Below are 22,445 nucleotides of genomic sequence, written 5' to 3' on the forward strand. Positions count from 1 at the left end.
TTTTCCGGCATAACAAACGCCTCGGTGGGCTATTATAGGAGACGGGCGCAGCGCCGCGAGGGCCCGGCCCATCATTCGGACCGTGTCAGCTTTGCAACCCGCCAGCTCGGTAGTAGAGCGAGCATCGTGAGAGCAGGATCAGCGGGCCATGGCCCTCCTCGGGCCTAGCCGTGCAGTGGCTCGGTGTGAGGATGATGGGCCCCGGAATCGACTGGGGAGCCGGGTGGTCAGTGTACTTTTACCACCCGCGAAGCTCCCCCCTTCTGCGCGTGGGTGGGAGCTCTCTCTGGCGAGCCATGACGACGATGCATGATGAACACTCTCGCCCTCCAAGGGGCTTAAGGTTTGGATGAGCAGGATGAGCCTGTCGACTGATTTTAAGCGCAAATAAACACCGGACGACGGGTGGCGATTCCCTGTGCATGACAAGCGCGTCCTGGGTTCAGCCTCGCTTCCCCCTTTTCTTCGTCGTGCTTTCAATGCAGGCCACCATGTCCAAAATCTTGGCCAACCGCGCGTTACGATGCCACTTGGTGTCAATAAGCCATCGTTGACGATATAAAGCGTCTGTTCCCACACGGTTTCGATCGTAAGGGTAGGTCATGGTATCAATATTTGCCCGGATTCTCGAACGCGAAATCCAAGGAACTCCCAACTCTTTCTGCATGAATAGACTTGACCCATCCCCTTCACTTTGTTTCCCGCTGGATCTGTTCCTCGTTTTTGGCGAGGCCCCCCTCTGAACTACGGGCGCCTAACCTATGAAATGAACAAGAGTTACTATAGCCCCAATGTTTCAAGTAGCTAGTATCATGCAGCGCTGACCATCCATAAAGAATCCCACGCGCGATTCCGCTGGCTCTTCCTCCTTTTCCCATTTTCCGCACGTGCCTGGCCGTGGTAGCGTCGCCCCAGAGCTTGGCGATGGACGCCCAGCGGGTACGAAGGGGGAGTGCGAGACGTCTCCAATTAATGAGCCCTCTTGTGGTCCGTGGGCGAAGGGAGGGGGGCATCGCGATGGGTTGCGTCGTGGGCGGGGTCTGCTGTCTGCTCTCGGAACCAGGTCGGTTGGGCGGCGATCGCGAACAATCACCCCCGGATCGGCGGCGGTTCTGCTCGCTGCTGCTCCTCTCGAACCGCTGGCGGGCTGTCAGGCCGGGGGAGGTGGGCTTCTTGGCAAAGGCTTGGCTGGTTGACAGGTCTCAGGAGCTGGCGTATTCGTTTCGTGAATTGATGCGGTAGATCGGGTGTATGGTGATGGTTGCGCCATGGAGATGTCGTAAAAGTTGGCGTTTAGCTGACCTTGGGGAATCATCAAGGAGCCCCCTAAAGACGAATCTTGCCGTATGATGAAGTTTGAGAAATATCTGATCTGTTTGAGAAGAGCGAGGTATTGGTTAAGCTCGATTTAGTGTGAGAATTTAATGATGTTGTTAAAAAAGAGACATCCAATGATAAAAGATATTTCCAGCATGTTTAGAACGCAATAACTTGTTGGAACAGTTGTGATCGCAATAACCACATTGAGGACTTGCGATGACTTAAAACTGCTGTCCAAAATGAAATTCGAACTAGACTTTCTTTTAATAACACGCTCACATTTCTTATGGGATATCTTTCCAAAACATTCAGCGAGATGGGTATAGTCTCACCACATCTTCGCTCTAAGTAAAAGGTCAAGTGTGAGCTGCGACAAAACGACACTCACGGCGCCTGCATTCTCCTCAACCTCTCCTCGGCCGCCCTCGCTCTCCGCTCCCTCTCAATCCGCATCCGCTGCTCGGGCTTCATGCCCCTCATGTCCTCATCCCGCTTCTCCTGCGCCGACTTGTGCTCCCCCACCCTCGCCTTCCCGCCGCGCAACGGCACCGACACCTTTGGCGCTTCCTTCCTCAGCCTCTCCTCCTCGGCCCGCCTCCTCTCCGTCTCCTTGGCCTCCGCCTCCTGCTTCTCCCTCTCGGTCCGCCGCGCGGCCTCGGCCGCCGTCATGGGCGCGGGCACGCGGGCGCCCTTGTCGCCGTCGCCCCAGTCCCACCTGTCCTCGCCCAGCTCCGCGCGCGCGACGCGAAAGGCATCTCGGGTGGGCCTGTCGGCCGCCAGCTCGAACGGCGTCCGGGCATGATCGGCGCCGCTGCGCACCGTTGGGTCGGCACCGGCGGAGCAGAGCAGACCCGACACGACGACGGCTGCCCCCTGTGCCGCCGCGAGGTGCAGGGGCGTCGGCGCGTGCCGGTTCTGCTGTGTCCCATTGGGCTGAAAGAGGAAGTCGGGCGAGAGCGAGTTGGTCTTGAGGTAGGCTAGAAGCGCAGGGAGTTTAGATCGCCGTATTAAGGCCTGGATTTGGGTTGTGTGCAGCTGCGCCGTCTCCTCCTCCTCGCTCAGCTTGGGCCTCGCGGTCTGTGGAGCCACTGCTGCCGGTTGGGTCTGTTCAGTGGGTGCGGCCGGCTCGGGCTTAATCTCGCGAATCTTGAGCCTCGTCAGTTCCACAAACGACCGCATGAGCTCATCTCGGGTGGCGCGGCGCGTGCTGAAGGGAAAACCTCTGAGACGCTTATCGTTTGACTTGAGGACCTGGCCGTCATAAGGGCCGAACAGGGTGCGGCGGTTGGTGGTGCCCGTCGCGCGGACGAACAAAAGTTCCGCCGTGTCCAGCAGGCCCTTCCAGCTGGCCAAAAGGGAGCGCACGTCTTCGACGAGAGCCTGCTCGTTGTACCTGCGGAGTGATGATCCTGCCGAATGGGCCGTGCCCTTTGCGTTGTCGTTGGCCGACTGCGAGCCGCCCTGCTTCCGGCGCGTCGTGTAGCGGTGGAACGTTTTGTGTGCCAGGATGACCGCCTCACGGTTGGCCGGATTCGACGACTTGGACTTTTTGGGCGCCAGCGACACCATCATGGCCGCAAAGTGCCCGCCGCCGATCATGCAGAGGAAAATGTGCGACCCCGTGTGAGCGACCGGCATGACCTCGCTATCCTTGGGGGGCTTTGCCATGGATATTGGTTCCAGCTGGCGCTTCCTGATGTTTTCGATGAATGCGCCGTCTTCTTTTGCGAGCTCCTCGTTGGTGAATAGCGCTTTGTAGACTCCGAAGAAGGTGTTCTCAGGCAGGAGGGGCGAGCCGAGCCAGACCAGGGGCGGGTTGCCAGCCCCTCGTTGCTGTCTCCTCGACCCGTCCTGTTCGTCATCGCCTGCGTCCTTATTGCTGCCCATTTTGTCTGCCAGCGTCGCTTGCTTTTTTAGGAGCGCAACGAGCGTCGAGTCCTTGGAGCCTGGGGTGTCGTCGCCTGATGCGTCGTCGGACTCGGAGTCGTCGGATCCCGAAAGGCTCTCGTCGAGGTTGGCGACAAGCTTCTCGAAATCGGGTTCAGAGACGGCCTGCTGGCTACGCAGCTTCAGTTTGAGGTTGTAGTGATGCCAGTCCGACCTCAGGTGGCTGCGCTGGTCCCCGACCGTGGCGAAGGACATGGTGCATAGCGAGCATGACTGCGACCCGACGCCAGTGCTGGTACTGGGCGACTGTGACCTTGGCTCTAGCTCGGGGGTGACGACATCTGTGTCTGGGACTGCGACATGGTCGGTAGCCGCCTTGAAGGTCAGAGACTCCAACACCTCCCCGGGCAGGTCGTAGAGGTAAAGCGGGCGGTGGAGAGGGTCGTTTGGTTTTCTTGCTGGTGCTGTGGTGGTCGACATTTTTGTGGTGATGAGGGCGTCGAGGCGAATGAAAGGGCAAGGAGAGGTGATTGTTTCGCGAGTAACACGGCCGCGCGGATGCTGGACTGTAGCCTGTAGACTGGAGCTCAAGGTGCAGCCGGGTTTCTTTTGAATGTGGACGAAATGGAGGCTACTTGGAGGAGGTAAGCACCCTTTCGGAGTTACATCCCAAGCACACTGCTCTGCGCCTCTTTCGCAGGATGAGGCAGGATGACGCACCGGGGCGTTGAGAATGTCTTTATCGATAAGAGACAGCAGTGACTCAGGCCGAACAATTGAAGGCAGGCTCATGACACACGACCTACCCCAATTGGGAAAGAGTTTAGAGCCATCCACATTTCCAGCGACTTCGCACACAGCTCCTTCAAACTCAGCCTCACTCTCTGCTTTTCCATGCATACGCTTTTTGAGAGGGAGTCAACCTTGTCAATGATGCGACTCAGCCTACGTAGGAAAAGTCTATGGGGGCCAAGCGTTCGCCTCATGTCTTGGTGGGAAAACCCTCTTATATATACATAAGCTATCAAAAGCCATCAAAGTCATTCCCATCAAAGTTTTCCGAAACAGGCACCCACATGTCTTGCCTTTATTTCGACGGCCCTTAGCTTCGGATTGGCTCCACGACGGACGGGCCGAACTGCACATGTTTCTTTGCTCGCGTTGGCGAGCCCGCGGAATCCTGGGCAATGTCTTCTGGGTCGTCGGGGACGTCGACGACCGAGGCTCTGCGGTCCACAACCGCAGGCTGCGACTCCGCAGGCGCCGCCAGTAGCAGCCGTCTTGATGATGGCTTCCTCGGCGCTGGTTGCCTCGCCGATGGTGTCCTTGGCGATAGTGAGCTTGGCGACGGTGGCACCGGCTGAACTACGGTACGTGCGCTCCGGCGGCTGTAGACGGGCACCGTAAGCTGCGGCCGTCGGGGAGAGGGGGACCTAGGCCTCCTGGACCGGTTACCCGAGTAATAGTCCTCTGGTGGGTGAGCCCAGGGATATCTCCCATGGGTGCGAAGATCTTCGGCCGCGGCCCGTCTTCCGCTCTCTCTGGAGTGTGGACGGCTATGACGGCGGTGACTGCGCCCATCATACTGCTCTGGCGCCCGACGGTAATAGGCTGTATGATCCAGCCCGTGATCTCGCCGTTGTGCGTAGTGGCGCTTCCAGGTCCTTGTCAGCCAGAGCTTTGGAATCTTGTCTACCGGATTGGCTGAACCAAGGCAACATTATTATGCAAAGACGGGCATCGCTTACATAAGGCGATGCTGTTCTGCTGCGGCTGCGGCTCCGGTGCCTCGGGCGGCCGGTGGTCTCGTGGCCGAAGACGGTTCCGAATGCCGCCTTGCAAAAGATACCGATCAGCCCTACGAGGCTCTCTCGTCCATCGCCTTGGTAGCGAGGCTGGTGGCGCCCTGGTTGGTCGTCGCGGTACCGCCGCTCTTGTTGCTCCCTCCGCGTCGAGGAAGGGCACAGCTGAGAGTGCCGCCCGCGGCGATGCGAGCTCTCGCAACGGATGCAATCGTCGCAGATAACCAGCCTCCTGCTTTGCCGCTCACGGTGAGGCATCTTTGCTGGATTTAAAGAGGTCTTGGGATATGCGTATGTGTAGCCGAGGATATGAGAGAAAACTTGGATCTTGCTTGCAATATATTTATGTAGGTTTGGCTGACTGTTGTGAGATGGATTGTGTCGTCTAGATTAGTTTGTCTAGGAGGGGAGGTGCTCCTGATATAGACACCTAGCCGTGAAACCTACACGGGGATGAGGTTGGCAGTAGACTTGATGACCAACAATCGAGCTGATACATCTCCCCCATCACAATCTACATCGGCCAGGCGCATTATGCTTCCACGTGGACAGGCCGAGATTGGGCACCCATGATACGGCCTGTGCGCGCCAGGCCTCCGACCTGGAGCGCCTAGTCTGTGACAGGACAACAACGTCCACGGAGCACGGCAGCCGCTGTCCAACTCTGACCGTCCGTCAACGCCTCACTATGCGCCCGCGTGCCAGTTCAGGCATCGGGGATACACGTGCCCGGGAGACGCCTGCGTGTTCTTGGCGCCTCCCTCCCACCATCGGTGGCCAGAGCCGCTTCAGGGATCAGGCGGCCGTGGGGCAACTCGGTGGCGGGATGGGTCGCCAGCTCCCTCCGCCTCGAATGTTTCCGAGGCATCCTGCTCGGTGCGTCGTCGTGCCTTTGACCGGCCCATGGGCTACGTAGCCCCCACGTCTGGGCTGTGCAGATCTCTCGGTCGGCTGGACGACCCGAGATCTGACGCCCGTCGAGCACCGGCAGTTATCAAGACGGCTGCTATTTGCTGCCGGCATTGTGAGGCTGCCTAGCTCTGGTCATCAGGAGAGGCTCGCCGTGGTCCTGTGTTCCTGGGCCAATGGCGCCATCCCGGCTTGCTGGGCAGCCCACATACGCGGCACCTCACAGACTGACCTGGTGAGTATGGGACCAGAAACCTGTGAAGGCAGCTGTTTCTGTGCTTTGTGCGAGGAAGACATATGATCGGCATGGGGTGCGGTGTCTTTTTCTACCCCAGCCAGAGCCAGTCGTAATACGCTGGACATGGTCGCCTCGACGCGGCGGCGTCCAACTTTTGTCCTTGACCGGACGGAGGTGACCTTTCAGATACCCCACCAGATGAGTTACTCAAGCCATGGGAATCGAACCAAGCTGCATGGTTTCCTGGGATCGTGATCACCAAACAGGAGAGTACGAGTCGCCCTTTTTGTGTGTTTGGAGGTAGCTCAAGTCCTGCAAAATCCTCTACGACATGGAAGTCGGTCAAAAGGGCCCATTCACGGCTGATATGGGTGTCCGCATTCTCAATACAAAGTAGATGTTGTTCCATTGTAGTTCGCGGGAGAAGGAAGATGGAGAAGTTTGTACGCAAGGCAGCGTGGTTCTTAGGTACATTGTGTATAGTGCTCACTGTCGATCACCGTTGGGCGCACACAAGGTTCGGAGAATGGGAGGGAGGAACGGCGGGAGGCGGAGATTTGAACGAGCGGGCCACAGCAGGAGATGATGTTACGGACCATGTTTGCACCACGCAACCTCTGAACCAGCTGATGGAGCCACATCAAGACATATGCCCTCGTGGCCGGAGTGAAGATGAGTCGAGGAGGCTTGGCCTGGTTGGCAGTGGGATACCGCGGCTCAAAATGACGATAATATTTGGCTGCCCTGTTATCTGGCCTGTGAGGAGACGTGCGCCTGGGGGTCAAGCCACCAGGGCCCGTCAAGCAACGAGTGGCCGAATGGCCATCGGGCGCCCACAAGGCCCTGAGCCGCTTCATATCTATGCAGGGTTACACGACCTGCTGCCAACCTGCATGAGGGGCAGCGCGCGTTGGCAGGGAGGCGGGAGGCCGTAGATAGGCTAGAAGTCGGGCGCCAAGGTGTCACGATGCAGTCTAGTCCAGTGCCCATGACAGCAGGAGGAGAGCGCCTTGATGGAGGGAGGCGGACCGCGGTGACTGTTCGGCCGAGAGACTGTATGAAACCTTTGCTGACAGATGGCAGTCACTTGCGCTTGTATGCGCTAATAGTACCTCGGTACCCATACCAGGCCCCCAGAAGCACTGAACAGCAAGCCGAATGGTAAAGGGTGACGGCTGCGGTATCGAAATACCTGAGGTACACGGTACACAGCATCCTTTGATGGGTGAGGTCCATGAACAACGAAACACCAACGATGATCGCGTTTGCGAATTCAGAACGCGACTCAAGCTGGCCCGCTGGCCCCACTCACTAGAATGATGGACACCCCAGTGATTTCATGGCCGCCCACACTGTATGATCGTGGGGCTGACATCATCGGGCTTGTGCTGCCAAAAACCTCCAGAGCTTCGAGGTTACCCCGCACCGCCATTAGGATGCATCATCATGGCGACGTTTTGCTTGGGATGGGGATCTCGGCAATTGCATGGTTTTGATCAGCTAGAGAAGGACCCCGTTGAGAGGTACCTACCCAGGGGGGGAGCCAGCCAAAGCGACAAGGTGGATTTGGGCGAAGATGATTTGTTTTGTCGGACGGCTTCGGACTTGAGCTCACTCTTTCTTGATTACACGCTTCCCACACAGTTCCATCACAGCTGCCTTGAATTAATAAACCGTCCGATTGCCGTCCGTGATCCATGGTAGTTTTAGTAGCGAAGTGTCGCGTAGTAGCAGCAGCGGCGGCAGCGACTGCTGACCCTGGCGGCAGAGCCACAACCCCGCTGGGTGTTCGATTCACACGCGCGGGAATAAATACTACAGCCCGGCGGCTTCTCACCTCTGCCCCTCTTCCTTGCTGTCTGACTTCTTCTCACCTCGCCTGCTCGACACTGAGCGCCTCGACGACTTGTTCAACAACGACCAGATCTGTGAGATTCTCAACCACAGCCAGGATGTCCGAGATGGAGGCTACCGCCGGCCACAGCAAGGCTTGTTGCAACGTCCCGCCAGTCGTTGCTTCGGGCTACAAGACCAAGGGCTCGTACGAGGATCTGGGTGGCTACAAGACTTGTACGTGTTGAGTGCCTGCCAGCGGCCTTCGCTTTGTCTAGCCGAGGTGCTCTGCTAACCAGGGCAACTACGACCACCACAACAATAGACGTCACTGGCCCCGAGGACGCCGACAAGGGCATCATCTCCGTCTACGACATCTTTGGCTATTTCGACCAAACGTGTACATACCCCTTTTTCAACGTTTTACCATCACCCCAGCCGATAAAGCTAAAATTTCCAAGTACAGGGTGCCGACATCCTGGCCACCAGCGACGTCAACCAAAAATACAAGGTTTTCATGCCCGACTGGTTCAAGGGCAAGCCGTGCCCCATTGAGTGGTGAGTCTTTGTTTCTTGGTCCTGCTGCATTTTGCCAGCCCAAACAATAAGCTGACCGCATCATCACCTGCAAGGTACCCTCCGGACACGGAGGAGAAGCAAAAGAGCCTGGGGGCCTGGTTCGGCGGCTGGGCGCCCGGCGAGACGGCGGCCAAGATCCCTGACTACGTCAAGGCGGTGCAGGAGAAGTACCCCGGCGTCAAGGCGTGGGGCATCATCGGCTACTGCTGGGGTGGGAAAATCGTCTCGCTCGTAACGTCCCAGCCCGACACCAACCCCTTCAGGATCGGAGCCTCGATCCACGCGGCCTTTATCGACGCCAACGAAGCCAAGGAAATCAAGGTGCCCGTCATAATGCTGGCGTCGATGGAGGAGGAGGAGGAGGACGTCAAGGCGTTCGAAGCCGCCCTCACGGTGCCCAAGCACGTCGAGATGTTCAACGACCAGGTGCACGGCTGGATGGCTGCCCGCGCCGACCTGACGCAGCCCAGGGTGAAGGAAGAGTACATTCGGGGCTACAAGGCGGTTCTCGACTTCTTTGGCAAGAACTGGAGCTAGAGGGCCGGCGCACATGGTTATCTGCTGGAGCGGGGAGCGGGTGAGAAGTTGTCGCAGGTCGGCCAATGGATTTCCCGAAAGCCAACAGTCGGTCGCCGGCCACGTTTAAGAATCAACCGTGTCCAATATGTTCTTCCGTCTCCCACTGCCACATAGTGCGTCTGTCTTAACGTTGCTCGACAGCCTTATCTTGCTCGCTATCATGGTTGGTTGAACCGGATGACGTGCGCCGACCTTCCCCTCGGCCCCTCATTTCCCCCCGCAGCAACACAAGCGCTTGTGCCTCAAAAAGAGGCCGGGTTCTTGGTCTACATACATGCACACTACCTCGGAACCGGGTCGTCGTGTGCGGTTGGTCTCTGTGCCTCACTCGCGGGTGGCTGTGATTGGCCCTCGCGCACCCCGCGTGATGGACGGTCGGCCAAACTCAGCCCCGACTGCGTCTGTCCCGCACCCCGAGAGGCCATCCTGCATGGCCTGGCTGGTCCAGGACGTTCCATGTCATTCGCTGGAATGCCACGGGTTGGAACGTGTGTGTGCCTCAGGAAAGCCGTGCCTCTGTGGACAGAGCCTTGCCAGCTGCCTGTCAATGCAGGCAGCCTGGCCTACAAAAGGAGGGGGATTTACCAAACCGACTGAACCTCGTTTTCTCTCCTTTTTGCCCCATTAGCGGTCACTCACTTGAACATTACGCTCAAGCCTTGACGGCTGGTCCGCAGAGTATGGACATTTTGTTTCTTTGATTTGTATCCAATTGAGTGTGCGTAGCTGACAATGCGTCCACACCTTGACAGCCTCGCGGTCTTCCGGACACCGATCCCACTTCTGGCCCGGCATCGTTCGAGCCTTCAAGACGCCACCTGAGGGGGGACTGCAGCCGTCCTCCCTCGCACTTACATCTCGTGGTCATGGAGCAGTGAACAGAGAGCTGAGGCCCTAGAGCCTTTGCGGGCAGACGGGACGGCCGATCGGGGCTGTTCGGGCATCCCGTCGCCCGCCGAAGACTTCTTACGCCAACACGAACTCGATCACTGTCTGGGGGAGGGGGAGGCGGAGGAGTGTGGGTATCACGAAGGGGTCCAGGATGGAGGGCAGCAGGGAGTGTGGGATATAGGGTGGAACGAGGAGCGATATGTGGAGGCTGTCGCGATGAGTTGCATCGGGCAATCGCAGGGGTTCGAGGGGTTCGAGGCTGTCCCGATGAGTGGCGTCGGGCAGCCGCTGGAGTTCGAGGGTGCCCCGGTGAATGGCATCGGGCAATCGTGGGAGCTCGAGGGTGCGGGTGCGGGAGTCGACTGGGGACTACTTGGGGAGGAATTTCTGGTGGTGGACTGGGTGTACGAGCCGCAATTCCAAAACGCCCAGGATACGGCAGGTGTTTTGGCGGACAAGACGGACGAGGCGAGGCACCCAGGCGGTGACTATGGCGGCAAGGAAAACGGCAGCAACGACAAGGACAAGGGCGGCACACACGACTGGGACACGCACGAGTGGGTGCCGGCCTTTCCGCTGTCGGCATACATGGCAGACACGATGAAGCAGCAAACAACAACGGCAACATCATCTTCATCATCAGGAGCCGCCGCCGCCGCAGCAGCAGCAGCAGCAGCACCCACGCCATCCGCGACGGCGGCGCCGGAGCTCACCCAGGCGTCGTCGTCGTCGTCGTCGTCGTCGCCCCCGGAGCTCACCAAGACATCGCCATCATCACCGGGGCTCACCCAGGTATCGTCGTCGCCGCCGGGGCTCACCCAAGCGTCGGCGTCGTCGGCGTCGGGCGGCGGGAGCCCCGGCACGCCCGGGGGCCGGCAGCGGCAGCAGCAGCGGCGCTTCGTTTGCGCCGAGCCGACGTGCTCTCAGGCCTTCGAGGTACGCAAGGACCTCCAGCGCCACGTCAATAGCAAGCACGGCAGGGTCACCATGGCCTGCCCGGACTGCGGCGCGGTCATCAAGGGGTCCCGCATGGACAACCTGCGTCGCCACCAGAGGATCAAGCACGGGTCCCCCGAGTGGCGGCGCGCAACGGGCCCCGGAATGCCGCCGGTTTCGCGGCTTTTGCAAATTAAGGGAAGGGGGGAGGGGGGGAGATGAGGCAACGGAGGTTGGGGCGCGGGGGAGTGGGAGACAACGTTTGGGCGCAAAGAAGGAGAAAGAAAAAAAGGGCAAGTGTGGTTGTGTGATTGTGATGGCTAGGTCCCAGGTGGACGGGGGTCAGGTACGAAGCAAGAGCCTCGGGGACGCCTACGGAGGTTCACAAAGACGACGTGACGGAGCAAGCTCTCCCGGACGCGCGAGCAAAAAGGACAACAACACCAACAAAAACATCGCCAGACCAAAACACAACATTTGGCCACGACGGGACCATTTCCCCTCGAAACCCAACATACCTAACCATCGACAACCTTTCCCAGTCACCGGCTAGTGGACCAGGGCACGCCCCTTTTTTTCCTTTTGCAAAAATCGCGATTCAAAGAAAACAAAGGTGCGTGCCCTGGTCCACCAGCCAGCACTGGATCTTTTCGATGGGCTTTTGCTCGGGCGTCCGGGAGAGGATGCGACGGAGCGTGCGCTCTTGGTGGCCCCCGGGAGGCGTACAGCCCCCCACGAGGCTTCGTTCGAGATAGTGTATACCTGATGTCCGCCCGTTTGGGCTTGGGTCTTGCAATCAAACAAGCATTCCAGAAAACCCTCACTCTCTCTCTCTCGTGTCATGTTGTGATTATGATTATCTCTCTGCCTGTCCCGCCAAGCGCCGCTGCTACAGCTTAATGTACCCCCTCCACAGCCTCCTCAGCACCCCGTCCGGGTCGTAGTGCGCCGCCACCCGGCGCAGGCGCGCGTGGTTCTCGGCCCCGTAGCCCTCATAGACCCTCTGGGCGCGGCCGGCGTAGTTCAAGTACTTGTACCTGCTGTCCAGCCCCCGCGCGGCCGCGCCGCGCTCGATGCGCGCCGTCAACTCGTCCAGGCCGGCCTCAACGAGCTCGTCCAGCTCGGGCCGCGACCAGCCGTGGATCGTGTTCATGTGGATGAGCGGCCCGTCCTCGGGCCGCAGGCCCAGCGCGTTGCCGCCGTTGCGCTGCATGGCGCGCAGCGTGGTCGCCGTGACGACGTGCCACGACATGCCCGGGTTCAGGGCCTCGTCGGTGACGTTGAGAGAGGCGGCGGCGGCGCGGAGCCTCGCGACGTGGGCCTGGAACTCGGGCACGACGACGTCGCGGAGCAAAGCGGCCGTGTCGGGGGTGAGGCGGATCGCGACCGAGGTCCAGCCCTTGCGGAGGCCGTTGGGCTCCCCGATCTCGAGCAAGCGCGCCGACACGTTGGCCACGTCGGTCGTGGTCTGGAGCGAGCCGGGCACCGAGGCCATGTCGGCAAAGACGGGCGGGACGGCCAGCGGGTCGTCGGCGGCGGCGGGGTTCGAATGGTAGAGGAAGCTGCCCATGAAGCCGCCGCCAAAGGCGGCCATGTCGCCAACGAACATAAAGTTGTGCCCGTCCGGGTCCCCGTCCAGCCCCGCCAGGCCAAGGTCGGCGTAGGCCTGCATGAGCTGGGCGGCGGACGGCGAGGCGAGCGAGTAGAGCGACAGCCGCCTCCACAGACCGCCGACCTGGGGGAAAGCCTCGAGGTCGAAGCGCGTGACGAGGCCGAAGTGGCTGCCGCCGCCGCCGCGCAGAGCCCAGAAGAGGTCCGGATGGCGGGCCGGGGTGGCGACGACGACGCGGCCGCTGGAGAGCACGACCTCGAAGGCGCGCACGTTGTCGCAGGCCCAGCCGCGGCGGTTGGAGAAGTACGAGATGCCGCCGCCGAGGGTCAGGCCCGACACGCCGACCTGGCCGACGCGGCCGCCGACGACGCCGAGCCCGAGCGGGTCCAGCACCGCCGACACGTTACCCCAGCGGTTGCCGGGCCCGACCGAGACCGTCTGCCGGTCCGCCGAGACGGTGACCTGGTTGAGGCGGATTAGGTCTATCGTCACTCCGGCCTGGATGTTGGAGCCGCCGGCGTAGGGCGTGTGCCCGCCGCTCTTGACAGTGAAGGGTGCCGACAGGGAAGCCAGCAGCTTCATGGCGACCGAGACATCGGCCGTGCTTTCTGGGTAGAAGAAGCAGGCGGGCGACAGGGCGGCCTGGAGCGCCGACCAGTAGTCCTTGGACTGGCCGTAGAGGGCCGAGTCCGGGAAGGACGTCTTGCCTGGAAGGGCCGAGGCCAGTTGGGCGCACTGAGCGGCATAGGCGATTAGCGGGTGGCAGTAAGGAGGGCTTGGGGCTTGGGGCTTGGGGTATCACGAGGGCGGGGCTTACAGCGTCGGTCGAATTTCCATACAGCGAGGACTGGTCCGCGGCCCGGGCCCGGGCTGCGCCGAGAAGGGCAGCAAGCCACGGGGAAAACCTCATCTGGGGCAGTGGATCGACGGAGAAAGACCACGCAGGCAGGGAGAACAGTCGGCGAGTCGGCGGAGCATGCTATCGATTGTTGGTATTGAGAGTGAGAGCGGGAAGATGTGTAGCTTTTAAACCTTTTGACAGTCCGAGGAGCGAGGAAGCTGACCACACATGTCAGCTCGCGAAGGGAATAGTTGGGGCGCCATGGAATTCACCAGGCTTGGCAGCTGAGAGGGGTCGGGTCGGTGACGCCAACAGCAGCAGCTAGCGGGCGCGGGACGACCCGTTTGGGGAAAGATTGTCGACGACGTGGGTGGGTTCGGGTACGTCTTTTTTTCTTCCTCTCTCGCATCTTCAGCTCCGCACCGAGCGGGCAGGTAGCTGCTGCTACCTGGTTGGTGGCGTGGCGTGGCGTGGCGTGAGGCCAGCAGTCGCCGACCCCTCCTCCCCATCCCGCTCCACCCCCTCCCCCTTCTTCCACCGCAACTCCCTCTCGATCCCTAGCCGGGTCTGGGCCGTGTCGCACAGGCGAGCATTGCCGCACTCGCACACAGCCGGGTCGCGCAGCCAGCGGTACGTGACGCTCCAGCGGTCGGCGCGGCGGCGGACCGAGCCGTCGGGCAGGGTGTCCGTTTTGCGCTTGCGGATACCGTGCGTCCAGTGCAGGCGCGCATCGCCGCTCATGCGCAGCAGGCTGCGCGGCGCGAGGTCCACGTCGGCTTGCTCTCTTGACGAGCCGTCGCCGCGGTCGCGCGCAAACTGCATCCGCACCGGGGCGCCCAGCGACAGGGCGTACAGCTGGTCGTAGGCCGAGTGCGTGTCGACGTGCGGCGGGATGCCGGCGCCGGGAGGGTAGTACTGCAGGCACACCTGGTCCGGCGGCCGGCCCTCGGTCTTGGGTAGTAGGGGTCGTAGCCAGTCGGGGAAGGGCTTGAAGGGCACGTTCGGGTCCACGCCGAACGTCTTGTAGTCGAACGTGAAGCCGTAGTGAAGCGACAGGCGCCCTCCACGTTCAGGCCACTCTAGCTGGCCGAATACCCCTATCAGCTCTGCCTCGTGCTCTTCCGTGATGAATTCATCTTGCCAGTACAGTCCGGACGGCTGGATTGGGAGCTGCTCCATTTGGCTGGTGCCTGTTGTGTGTTGTGTCTTTGCCAAAGTCGCCGGTTTTGGTTCAAGGCCTTACCGGTGTTACGTAGTTTTCACCACCGAGCCCCGTGCCAGTGGAGCTGTGATGAATCCAGTGAAAGAATTTAAACACAACCCCAACAAACACAACTATCAATTGTAAACATCGCGAAATAAATCTCTCTGTTCTCAGGGGTACTACGGTAAACGTCTTGGCTGTCCAAAAATTAACGAGGAAAAGTAACCCATGGCTCTGCAGTCGAAAGGGTGAGAAAACGCCAAATCCCTCCGTTCCAACGACTTTTACCAGCCAAACCAGCGACAGGAAATAAGGAAAAAAAAAAGAATAGAAAACAAAAGGAAAAAAAGCAGCCATTAGGTTATCGAGGTATCGTGTTTCGTAGAGCCACCTCGTCCATCAATCCCGCATCCCACGTGACCACCGCAGCCGCAGGACAGAACCAACAAGATCGTGCAGCAGGAATCGGTCCCCAGCCGGATGGCATACGCCCCCGACGGCGGCTTCGGCGGCAGACACCCGGCCTCCTAGTCGTCCAGCCTGAACATGCGCCTCAGCGCCGGGAACCGCTTCTTCTTCTTCTGCGGCCCCGCGCCCGTGGCCAGCGCCGCCTCGTCCATGTTGTCGGGCACGAGCACGAGGGCGTCGTCGTTGGTCACCCTGGAGATCGCGTCGCCTTGTGAGAAGCTCCTACGCTTTGCAAAGCTGGGACGCGAGCTCGCAATCGTCTTCTCTTCATCGTCCCCGTCTACCGGCGTCGCCAGCGGCCAGTCTTGGTCCGGCTGATCGCTATGGCTGCGCTGCATTGTAGGCACCATGGACATGAACGCCGTGCGCCTCTGCAAGCGCAGCGCAGAAAGCTCTTGTGCGCTTCGCTCTAGAGCCGTGTCGCGGCGAGCCGCACTGTCCATGACCTCGCCGCGTTGGATCTTGCCCGGCTCGTTGCCGCCAGTCTTTTTGCGTCTTAGCACTGTCGACATGAAGTTTCCACGGCGGCCCGTCGAACTGACTGGAGGACTGCCGCCTGCGGGAGTGCTGCTGATGGAGCCACTCTTCATAAGCGATGTCCCCAACGCAGCGCCGCGGCCCGAGCGTGAGTTTTGGTGAGCCATGTTCGGGGCTTGTCGCGACAGCCGTCCGGAACCCGACGAAGTAGCCCTACCAACCGTCGCTCTGACTGGCGCCACTGGCTTCTCGTCGTCGTCGCTGTCAGGGAGATTCGGCGACTCTGCCTCCTCCCGAACAGTTTGTGGCCTCGATGAGCTCGCACCCGACCGCAGGGTCTTGGTGCTCATTGCCGGGAGGGGCGCCGGCGGTGCCGTGGTCTCGTCGTCGCTAGAGTCTTCGAACCGGCTCCGAAAGCCGCTTCCCCCGACTCCTCCCTCCTCGTCGCTCGAGTCGTCAAATCGACTCGACTTCTTGCCCTTGGACGATTTGGGCCTGAACAGCGAGGGAATGTGGATGCCGCTACCATCACCTTTGGGCTTGCTGTCCTTACTCTTGCCGTCTCGGAGGGATGAGCGCATGCGTTGCTGGTTGTTGAAGCTGACCGGGGGCGATTGCGCCATCTGCCCTCGTCGCGTCGAGTCCGCGGGGGAGAACGACCTCAAGGAGAAGCGCCGGCTGGGCTCCACCTGTTCCTGTTCCGGGGAAGCTGCGCCGCGTAGGGTTCTGCGCATAGAAAAGCCTCCAGACTCGTCCTTCCCAAATGCAGCCGAGGCTCGCCGAGTGGTGGACCGCCTAAAGCTGCTCTCGCTTGAAGTCGAACCCCTTCGCTTCAGCACAGCTGGGAAGAAGCTGGTCATGGCGCCGCTCCTCTGTGGCAGCGAGCTGGCATCCGAGTTCGTCCTGTCGTGCGTCCGGTGAGCCGCCCCGGCTGCCGCCTGGGTTGTCGAAACATGCGACGTCATTGGGCGGCCGAGTGCTGCACTGGGCCGAGCGTCAGGGCTGGCATAGCTTGTCGAGGGTCGCTGCGGTTCCGCCGTGGCCTTTCCTCGCATTGACTTGCGGAGAACAGGCCTTCCTGTAGGAGCCGCCTCGCGGGGTTCCTCTTGTCGCATGCTCTTTCTGAGCACGGGGCTAGCGACATAGCCCTCGACCTTGGTGCCGGGCTTGGCCATATAGACACGCTCTGGGTTGCCGTGTGCCGACTCCTGAATCGCCCTCTTCTCTGCTTGCCTCTTCTCGACCGACTTTTTCCGCCTGGGCTTGGCCGCCTCCACCTTGGCCTCTTGGTCCAAATCCGCCTCAGCGCCCGCCTCCTCGGCTGCTTCTCTCTCCAACTGCGCCCTCTTATCGGCAGTCAGACCCCGCCAGAAGGCTTTAGCCGCTTCCCAGTCATCAAGAGGATGGAACGGGACTGCTCGCGCAACCACCTCGGGCGCAGGCGACGCCACTGGCGTGGGAGGGCGCTGCATGACAGGCTCAGCTTCTGACACTTCGACTGGCGCCCCATCGCGTAGCGGACTTGCAGACGCATTGGCGACAACAGGACTCTCAAGTATGGCGTCGATCGACTGGAAACCGTCATTATCCATGTCCGCCGGGTCCTCGTAAGCGTCGCTGTAAATGCTACTTCCATCGCTGTCCGAGTCGTCCGTCATGGCTGAGTGAGTAGCAGCCACGGTCGCTGGGGTATGAATAGTTGACTTGGTGTCCAAAGCCTGCGAAACTAGCTCAAAAGTGACTTGTCTTGCAGACGCAGGTTGGGTATCATTTGTAGCTTGGCCAGGTGAAGTTTGCTGTGCCGAGGCGTGTTCGTTTTCATCATCATCAGGAAACCCCCCTGGCAGAGCAACAGTCTTCCCTAGCGTAGGCTTCTGTCCCTCGTCCAGCCTGGGGCTTGGTGCAGAGATAGCGATGGCAGGCACTGCTGCGGTCGGCATGGGCACCGGGCCAGGGTTCCGAGAATCTGCCACTGGTGTCTGACTGCTACTCGCCTCGGCCTGAATTGTTGGCGTCCTTGCTGAACTGGTGACAATGGTAGAAGAGGAAACGAAGCCGTTTGTCGATTTTGACTCGGACTCAGGATCTGGAACGGAAACGGAAGTAGCGCCACTCGGCTGGGAAGACAAAGTAGGCGTGTCTCTCAGAAGTTCCTCGTCACTGTCGGAGCTGCTGTCGGTATTCGAGATGTAACCACTGCCCTCTCTTGAAGTCACCACGGGTGGCAGAGGCTCCCTGAACCTCGACGTGTTGGCCGGGATTCTCGAGGCACAGTCTTGAGAGATAACACCACCGATAACTCGATCGTTAGACTGGCCTAGTCCGTTCTTGTTCCCGCCGTTAGCTGAGCCTGCGCCAAGTCGAGCAATCGGGGACTCGGGCGAGTGGGCCAGATTTGTCGGATCGGCAGGTCGAACAAGCGGTCGCTCCTCCTCCCCTCTTGGCTTCTTCTTTTCCCTCACGCTACCAAACGACGGCAGGGCAGGGCGTGGCTTCATGACCTCGTCATCGTCGAAGGATGGCAGGTCCTTCTTCTTGCTCCTGCCGATGTTACTAAACCAGGTGCGGCGACCACTGGACGGTGGACTCGAAGCCCTCGGCGATTCCGCCTTGGGAGAAGGTGCATCGGCTGGCTCGTCGTTTCCCACTACTGTTTCTTTGTCGTTGAAACTGACGCGAACTGACTTCTTGCGAGCCAGCGCTGCATCTTCGTGGGTGGGAGACGTTGCGCTCGATTCTGGTCCATCATCGGAGGAAGTGCTCCGCGGTGGGCTATGCTGCTTCAGAGCCGACTTCCTCGGCGAGATGGACCGCGGAGGTGGCGAGTGGCGCACAGAAAGGGTTCTTTGAACTGGTCCAAAGTGTGCGACCCGCACTGGGCTGTTTGAGTGTGTTCTCTGGGACCTGATCGTGTGCGCTTGCCTTGGCTCGACGGGGGAAGAAGGCTTTTCCTCACTGATCTCATTGATAGGGACCACGTCCGGCGCCTCCGCCGAGAGCTCTGCGGGCGACACTATCGCCCTGGCCGGTTGTGCACTCTGTTGTGGCGCCTGTTGTGGTTGCCGGGGCTCAGGGGCAGCAGCAGGCTGCTCCGAGATGTACTGCCTGGTACCGACCGACTCGACAGCGCCAGCCAGTGCAAGTGGCGACGGCGGACGTTCGTACTCCGAAGCCTCCATCTCGACTTGCTCTTCAATGATCGAAGGTCGCTTTCCCAGCATGTAGCTAGGCCTGCCTTCCGGTGGCGAAGATGTCTCGGCCCGTCTTGCAACCACGACTTCCGGAAGGTAGTTTGATGGAGACGCAACTTCCCGACCGCCATCGGTAGATGCACGGCTCTGCACCGGCTGCTCAACGCGCTCTTTTCCTTCATAGTCAGGCCCGACACAGTCCGACCCTGCAACAGGCTGTTGAACTTCGATATAGCCAGATGTAGAGGGCGGGGTATGCTCCTGCCTGACCACCGGCGAAGCGGGAACGGATTCTGGATTTGCCTGGGTAGGCTCAGCAGTCTGAGTTCTCGAGACAGACCCTCTTGAAAGGTGGCTTCCAGCTCTTGAAAGCTTCTTCTTCTTCGGGGATTGTCTCGGTTCCGTATCGTCCAGAATCTGCTCCAGGGCCATGAGCTCCGCCCTCGAGACCATACGCCGCGAGTTGGGGTCGTAGACCATGTCTGAAGTCGAAGACGTCGAGGCCGGCCGTTGCCTCGTAGATGTCTTCCTGGTGGGCTGCGAAGTTGTCATGGACGACCGCTTGGTTCTTACCTGTGACTGCGCAGTAGACTCGAGCTGTCGTGGCTCGTGTTCCTCCGCCATTGGGGACGGGGGCGGCGATGACCCGAGCCGGAGGCGAGACGGGTAGGAGAAATTTACGGATGACCTGCTCTCAGGTCTCGCGCATGGATCCTTGGGAGGCGCCGTAGCAGGGCCTGTCGTAGCCAAGGCTGCGTCAGACGTGCGAACATTGGAAAGATCCCCAACCGCCGGGGCGCCGAACCAGGTCCCTGTGCCTTTAGCGCCTCCATCTTTGAGTTTTTGCGACGCTACCCGCACTGGCGTGCTTGCTATCCTTAGGCTCCCGACTCTCTGAGGAGCCTGCTGCTGTTGCGGCGCCTGAGCGGTGCGCGGGATCGATGGTACCGGGGGCGCATCGTACTCGGCGGGCTGGACGGCGGCTCCGTTAGCGCCTCCTGTGGGCTGGCGACCGTGCGGGCTTGCCGATCGAAAGGTGCGGTCCCTCATGGAGCCGGCGCTACCGGCGCGTTCGAGGGGCGGGTGGGGGCTCGCGGTGCCGCGTGACGAGTTGGAGGCGCTCCTTCGAGCGCTGCGTCGCTTGGACACGATGCTGGAGACATCGGTAGGGGTGTGAGGTCGGGCCTTCAGGGCGGCGGCAGCAGCGGCTTCGGAGAGGGAAGGAGTGGATTCTCGGCGCGAAAAGGCAGATAGTGCTGCGGTGGCCGCGTCTGAGTGCGCCGTCGACGTTGTGAGGGGCTGTTTCGAGAAAGGCATCGACGCAGGTTAGTCGATGTGCGCTGGGGTTGTTGTTGCAAGTACAGTCCAAGGCTGCGTCGTTGCTGTGGATGGGCGTCGTCCATTTTGGGTTGTATCGATAGGCCGACGCGAGGCTCATGCGCGACGAGGAGGAGGATTTCGCTGCTCAAAAGGGCGTGGACAAAACAATGGGTGCAGAAGCCACTGACGACATACCTGGTTGGGAGGCCGACGGCGCTTGGAGCCGAAGAGGGATGACATTTGGACTTGGGGAATGTAGAAGGCACCACTACGGTGTGAATATCAAACTCCGAAGGGATGCTCCTTTAGCACCTGCTCATTATGAATACAGATGTTGGCGACACATGTCGGGCTGCGAGGGGCGGTGATGGAGAAAAGGGAAAAGAATACTGGGGATAAAGGATGAGGAATGAAGCAAATTGCCAATAAGCAATCAAAGAAACCCCGGGCGCAGTGGTGGGCGATGATAAACAGCACAGGACCGAATAAAGGGCTTGGGCCAAAATGCCCGAACGATGACGATCCCCAAAAGGGCGACCAGCAGTTTGCACACGCTGGCAAGCTGCAGACCAAAAGGCAGTCCCAAAGGGCGCGAGCTGCTGCGGCGCGACGCTAGCGTTCTGGGCTGTCCCTCAGCAGCAAATCTTCCTTGGTGTCAGCGGCCCACAGTTCTGGCGGGTCCACTCATGCGCCCAGGGTTGATGCCTTCGGATTGCCTGCATTTGGCCATTTTGATTTGTGCTGGCCGCAGCAAATGAGGGCGCCCTGCGGCCCCCAATCCCTGCTGAAGGCCAGCACAGCGCTGTCGTGTGCAGCCCAGGCACCGGCACAAGTTGATTGCGCATTGCATTTGTCGAGGCGTGTTTTTTTCTCCCTCTCCCAAGCGACACACACTCGCACGCACATGCAGCCCTTGGTTCCAGAGACAGACCCCCCGCTAGCATTGAGTTCTGGCGGACAACCCACTCACGTCACTTGCGTGGCGCTGGGACATGCGTCTGGCGCGATCACCGATGATGTCATTGGTCTGTGAGAAGCGCACAGGCTCTCCAGCTAACACACTTTAGTTGATCGCCTGGCCAATTTGGAACAGAATTCCATGACAACATCCCGAGAATCGAGCAGCCCAGAGGCGCAGCTAGCGACGCGTCCGGTTAGTGTATGAACCGCCGAAACCAGAGAGCCGCCGACGCTGGTGGAGGGAAAGGAGAAACACGAAGACAAGGGCCAGTGGATATGGCCCGATCATAGGCCTAGAAGGGGGCATCGCACGTGGAGCTTGGGCCACGGGCCATTCCACCCGCAAATCAAATTTGCACTCCACCGCATGATGCAAGAACCGACCCGGAAGCCGGCAAAGAAATCAGCTTTCGGGGCCGCGCCAACGCGCCCACTAGCTCGAGGAATGGTGTGAGACGACAGGGCGCTGTTGCTTATTACGGCAAGCCCACCAGAGAAGCCATCTTGACGTAGCCCAGTCCACATCAGAGGCCTCGATGGCACCGGTCCTTTTGGCCCGCGCGTGGCCCGTGATGCCAGGGATGCGCCCCTTGGCAAGGACGGCGGCCGCTTCTAGCCGGAATGGCAGACTGCTGGCGGCGTCGTGCAGGAGGTTGCGCTCTAGGCAGGACAGCATACCCGAAACCCCGGACTCGGACTCGGACCTGTCACAGTACCCGCCACCGACAAAACCCCCCGCCGCCGAGCCGGCCTCGGACTCGCCCCCGCCACCACCACCCCAAGCCGCCACCACCCCCCGGCCCCGCCACGGCTTCAACCCCCGGCTCACGTACGAGGCGTCGCAAAACATCACGCGCTCCTACTTCCTAGGCCATCACCACGCCGCCGTGCAGCGCATGCGCGAGAAGCTGGTCAACATCGGCCTCATCATTGAGTGCCGCGACATGCGCGTCCCCCTGACCTCGTGGAACCCCACCCTCGAGACCGAGCTCGAGGCCCGCTCGCGGCCCCGCATCGTTGTCTACACCAAGCGCGACCTGACGGCCTGGCCCACCGACCGCGCCGTCGTCGACCGGCTGAAGAAGTTCCACGAGCAGGACAGGGGTCCCGCCGGCCTCCACTCGTCGTCAGACCGGGACCGCCTCCCCGCCTGCCTCTTCGCGGGCGAGGACGACGGCCCCGCCACGCGCGCCATCCTCGCCGCTGTCGGCTCCGCCGCCCGCCGCCAGGACAGCCTGCTCGGCATGCGCGCCATGGTGGTGGGCGTGCCCAACGCCGGCAAGTCAACACTCCTCAACCGCCTGCGCAGCAGCGGCCTCGGCGGCGGCGGCCGCCCAGGCGACGCCGCGCTCCGCCGCAAGGTGGCCCGCACCGGTGCCGAGCCCGGCGTGACGCGCA

The 22,445-nt window shown here is 60.8% G+C and overlaps 10 protein-coding genes across 10 annotated transcripts in view; 3 read left to right on the plus strand and 7 right to left on the minus strand.

The window, feature by feature from the left end:
* Positions 1–1,527: 1,527 nt before the first annotated feature.
* On the minus strand, positions 1,528–3,897 carry GGTG_11388 (ankyrin repeat-containing protein). Its single transcript, XM_009229274.1, has one exon. The coding sequence runs from the start codon at positions 3,685–3,687 to the stop codon at positions 1,705–1,707; it is 1,983 nt and encodes a 660-aa protein (XP_009227538.1). The 5' UTR covers positions 3,688–3,897; the 3' UTR covers positions 1,528–1,704.
* Positions 3,898–4,309: 412 nt separating this feature from the next.
* On the minus strand, positions 4,310–5,458 carry GGTG_11389 (hypothetical protein; the record flags this gene model as incomplete). The annotated part of the gene is made up of 4 exons (XM_009229275.1): positions 4,956–5,458; positions 4,663–4,839; positions 4,461–4,595; positions 4,310–4,345 (listed from the first exon to the last, which is right to left on the minus strand). The coding sequence occupies exons 1-4, from the start codon at positions 5,265–5,267 to the stop codon at positions 4,310–4,312; spliced, it is 660 nt and encodes a 219-aa protein (XP_009227539.1). The 5' UTR covers positions 5,268–5,458.
* Positions 5,459–5,474: 16 nt separating this feature from the next.
* Positions 5,475–6,281, minus strand: GGTG_11390 (hypothetical protein; the record flags this gene model as incomplete). The annotated part of the gene is made up of 2 exons (XM_009229276.1): positions 5,475–5,917; positions 6,151–6,281. 2 exons carry the CDS (start codon positions 6,279–6,281, stop codon positions 5,716–5,718), a joined length of 333 nt encoding a protein of 110 aa, XP_009227540.1. The 3' UTR covers positions 5,475–5,715.
* Positions 6,282–6,411: 130 nt separating this feature from the next.
* On the minus strand, positions 6,412–7,013 carry GGTG_11391 (hypothetical protein; the record flags this gene model as incomplete). Its single annotated transcript, XM_009229277.1, has 2 exons — positions 6,412–6,480; positions 6,753–7,013. 2 exons carry the CDS (start codon positions 7,011–7,013, stop codon positions 6,412–6,414), a joined length of 330 nt encoding a protein of 109 aa, XP_009227541.1.
* Positions 7,014–8,013: 1,000 nt separating this feature from the next.
* Positions 8,014–9,339, plus strand: GGTG_11392 (dienelactone hydrolase). The gene is made up of 4 exons (XM_009229278.1): positions 8,014–8,226; positions 8,315–8,389; positions 8,451–8,547; positions 8,622–9,339. Exons 1-4 carry the CDS (start codon positions 8,109–8,111, stop codon positions 9,103–9,105), a joined length of 774 nt encoding a protein of 257 aa, XP_009227542.1. The 5' UTR covers positions 8,014–8,108; the 3' UTR covers positions 9,106–9,339.
* A 388-nt stretch (positions 9,340–9,727) lies between these two features.
* Positions 9,728–11,797, plus strand: GGTG_11393 (hypothetical protein). Its single transcript, XM_009229279.1, has 2 exons — positions 9,728–9,825; positions 9,900–11,797. The coding sequence occupies exon 2, from the start codon at positions 10,255–10,257 to the stop codon at positions 11,194–11,196; it is 942 nt and encodes a 313-aa protein (XP_009227543.1). The 5' UTR covers positions 9,728–9,825; positions 9,900–10,254; the 3' UTR covers positions 11,197–11,797.
* Positions 11,798–11,863: 66 nt separating this feature from the next.
* On the minus strand, positions 11,864–13,496 carry GGTG_11394 (FAD binding domain-containing protein; the record flags this gene model as incomplete). Its single annotated transcript, XM_009229280.1, has 2 exons — positions 11,864–13,321; positions 13,404–13,496. The coding sequence occupies 2 exons, from the start codon at positions 13,494–13,496 to the stop codon at positions 11,864–11,866; spliced, it is 1,551 nt and encodes a 516-aa protein (XP_009227544.1).
* A 375-nt stretch (positions 13,497–13,871) lies between these two features.
* Positions 13,872–14,606, minus strand: GGTG_11395 (hypothetical protein; the record flags this gene model as incomplete). Its single annotated transcript, XM_009229281.1, has 1 exon — positions 13,872–14,606. The coding sequence occupies one exon, from the start codon at positions 14,604–14,606 to the stop codon at positions 13,872–13,874; it is 735 nt and encodes a 244-aa protein (XP_009227545.1).
* A 119-nt stretch (positions 14,607–14,725) lies between these two features.
* On the minus strand, positions 14,726–20,629 carry GGTG_11396 (hypothetical protein). Its single transcript, XM_009229282.1, has 2 exons — positions 20,283–20,629; positions 14,726–20,066 (listed from the first exon to the last, which is right to left on the minus strand). The coding sequence occupies exons 1-2, from the start codon at positions 20,325–20,327 to the stop codon at positions 15,159–15,161; spliced, it is 4,953 nt and encodes a 1,650-aa protein (XP_009227546.1). The 5' UTR covers positions 20,328–20,629; the 3' UTR covers positions 14,726–15,158.
* Positions 20,630–21,619: 990 nt separating this feature from the next.
* GGTG_11397 (hypothetical protein) overlaps positions 21,620–22,445 on the plus strand; it is a gene marked incomplete at both ends in the record, with an annotated part of 2,278 nt that continues 1,452 nt past the window's right edge. The window contains one exon of the mRNA XM_009229283.1: positions 21,620–22,435. Coding sequence (XP_009227547.1) covers positions 21,620–22,435 — 816 coding nt within the window. The remainder of the gene's footprint in view (positions 22,436–22,445) is intronic.

Source organism: Gaeumannomyces tritici (assembly GCF_000145635.1).
Source record: "Gaeumannomyces tritici R3-111a-1 unplaced genomic scaffold supercont2.7, whole genome shotgun sequence".
Classification (NCBI taxonomy): Eukaryota; Fungi; Ascomycota; class Sordariomycetes; order Magnaporthales; family Magnaporthaceae; genus Gaeumannomyces; species Gaeumannomyces tritici.

What these genes read in the sequence shown, in the direction of transcription:
- GGTG_11388 (XM_009229274.1), bottom strand. Translation starts at nt 3,687, where the DNA reads ATGTCGACCACCACAGCACCAGCAAGAAAACCAAACGACCCTCTCCAC.
- GGTG_11396 (XM_009229282.1), bottom strand. Translation starts at nt 20,327, where the DNA reads ATGTCATCCCTCTTCGGCTCCAAGCGCCGTCGGCCTCCCAACCAG. An exon ending in GCCGTCGGCCTCCCAACCAG is followed by an intron (nt 20,067 to 20,282) that starts GTATGTCGTCAG and finishes TTCTCGAAACAG; the next exon opens with CCCCTCACAACGTCGACGGC.
- GGTG_11392 (XM_009229278.1), top strand. Translation starts at nt 8,109, where the DNA reads ATGTCCGAGATGGAGGCTACCGCCGGCCACAGCAAGGCTTGTTGCAAC. An exon ending in TGGCTATTTCGACCAAACGT is followed by an intron (nt 8,390 to 8,450) that starts GTACATACCCCT and finishes AAAATTTCCAAG; the next exon opens with TACAGGGTGCCGACATCCTG. An exon ending in AAGCCGTGCCCCATTGAGTG is followed by an intron (nt 8,548 to 8,621) that starts GTGAGTCTTTGT and finishes ATCACCTGCAAG; the next exon opens with GTACCCTCCGGACACGGAGG.
- GGTG_11393 (XM_009229279.1), top strand. Translation starts at nt 10,255, where the DNA reads ATGAGTTGCATCGGGCAATCGCAGGGGTTCGAGGGGTTCGAGGCTGTC.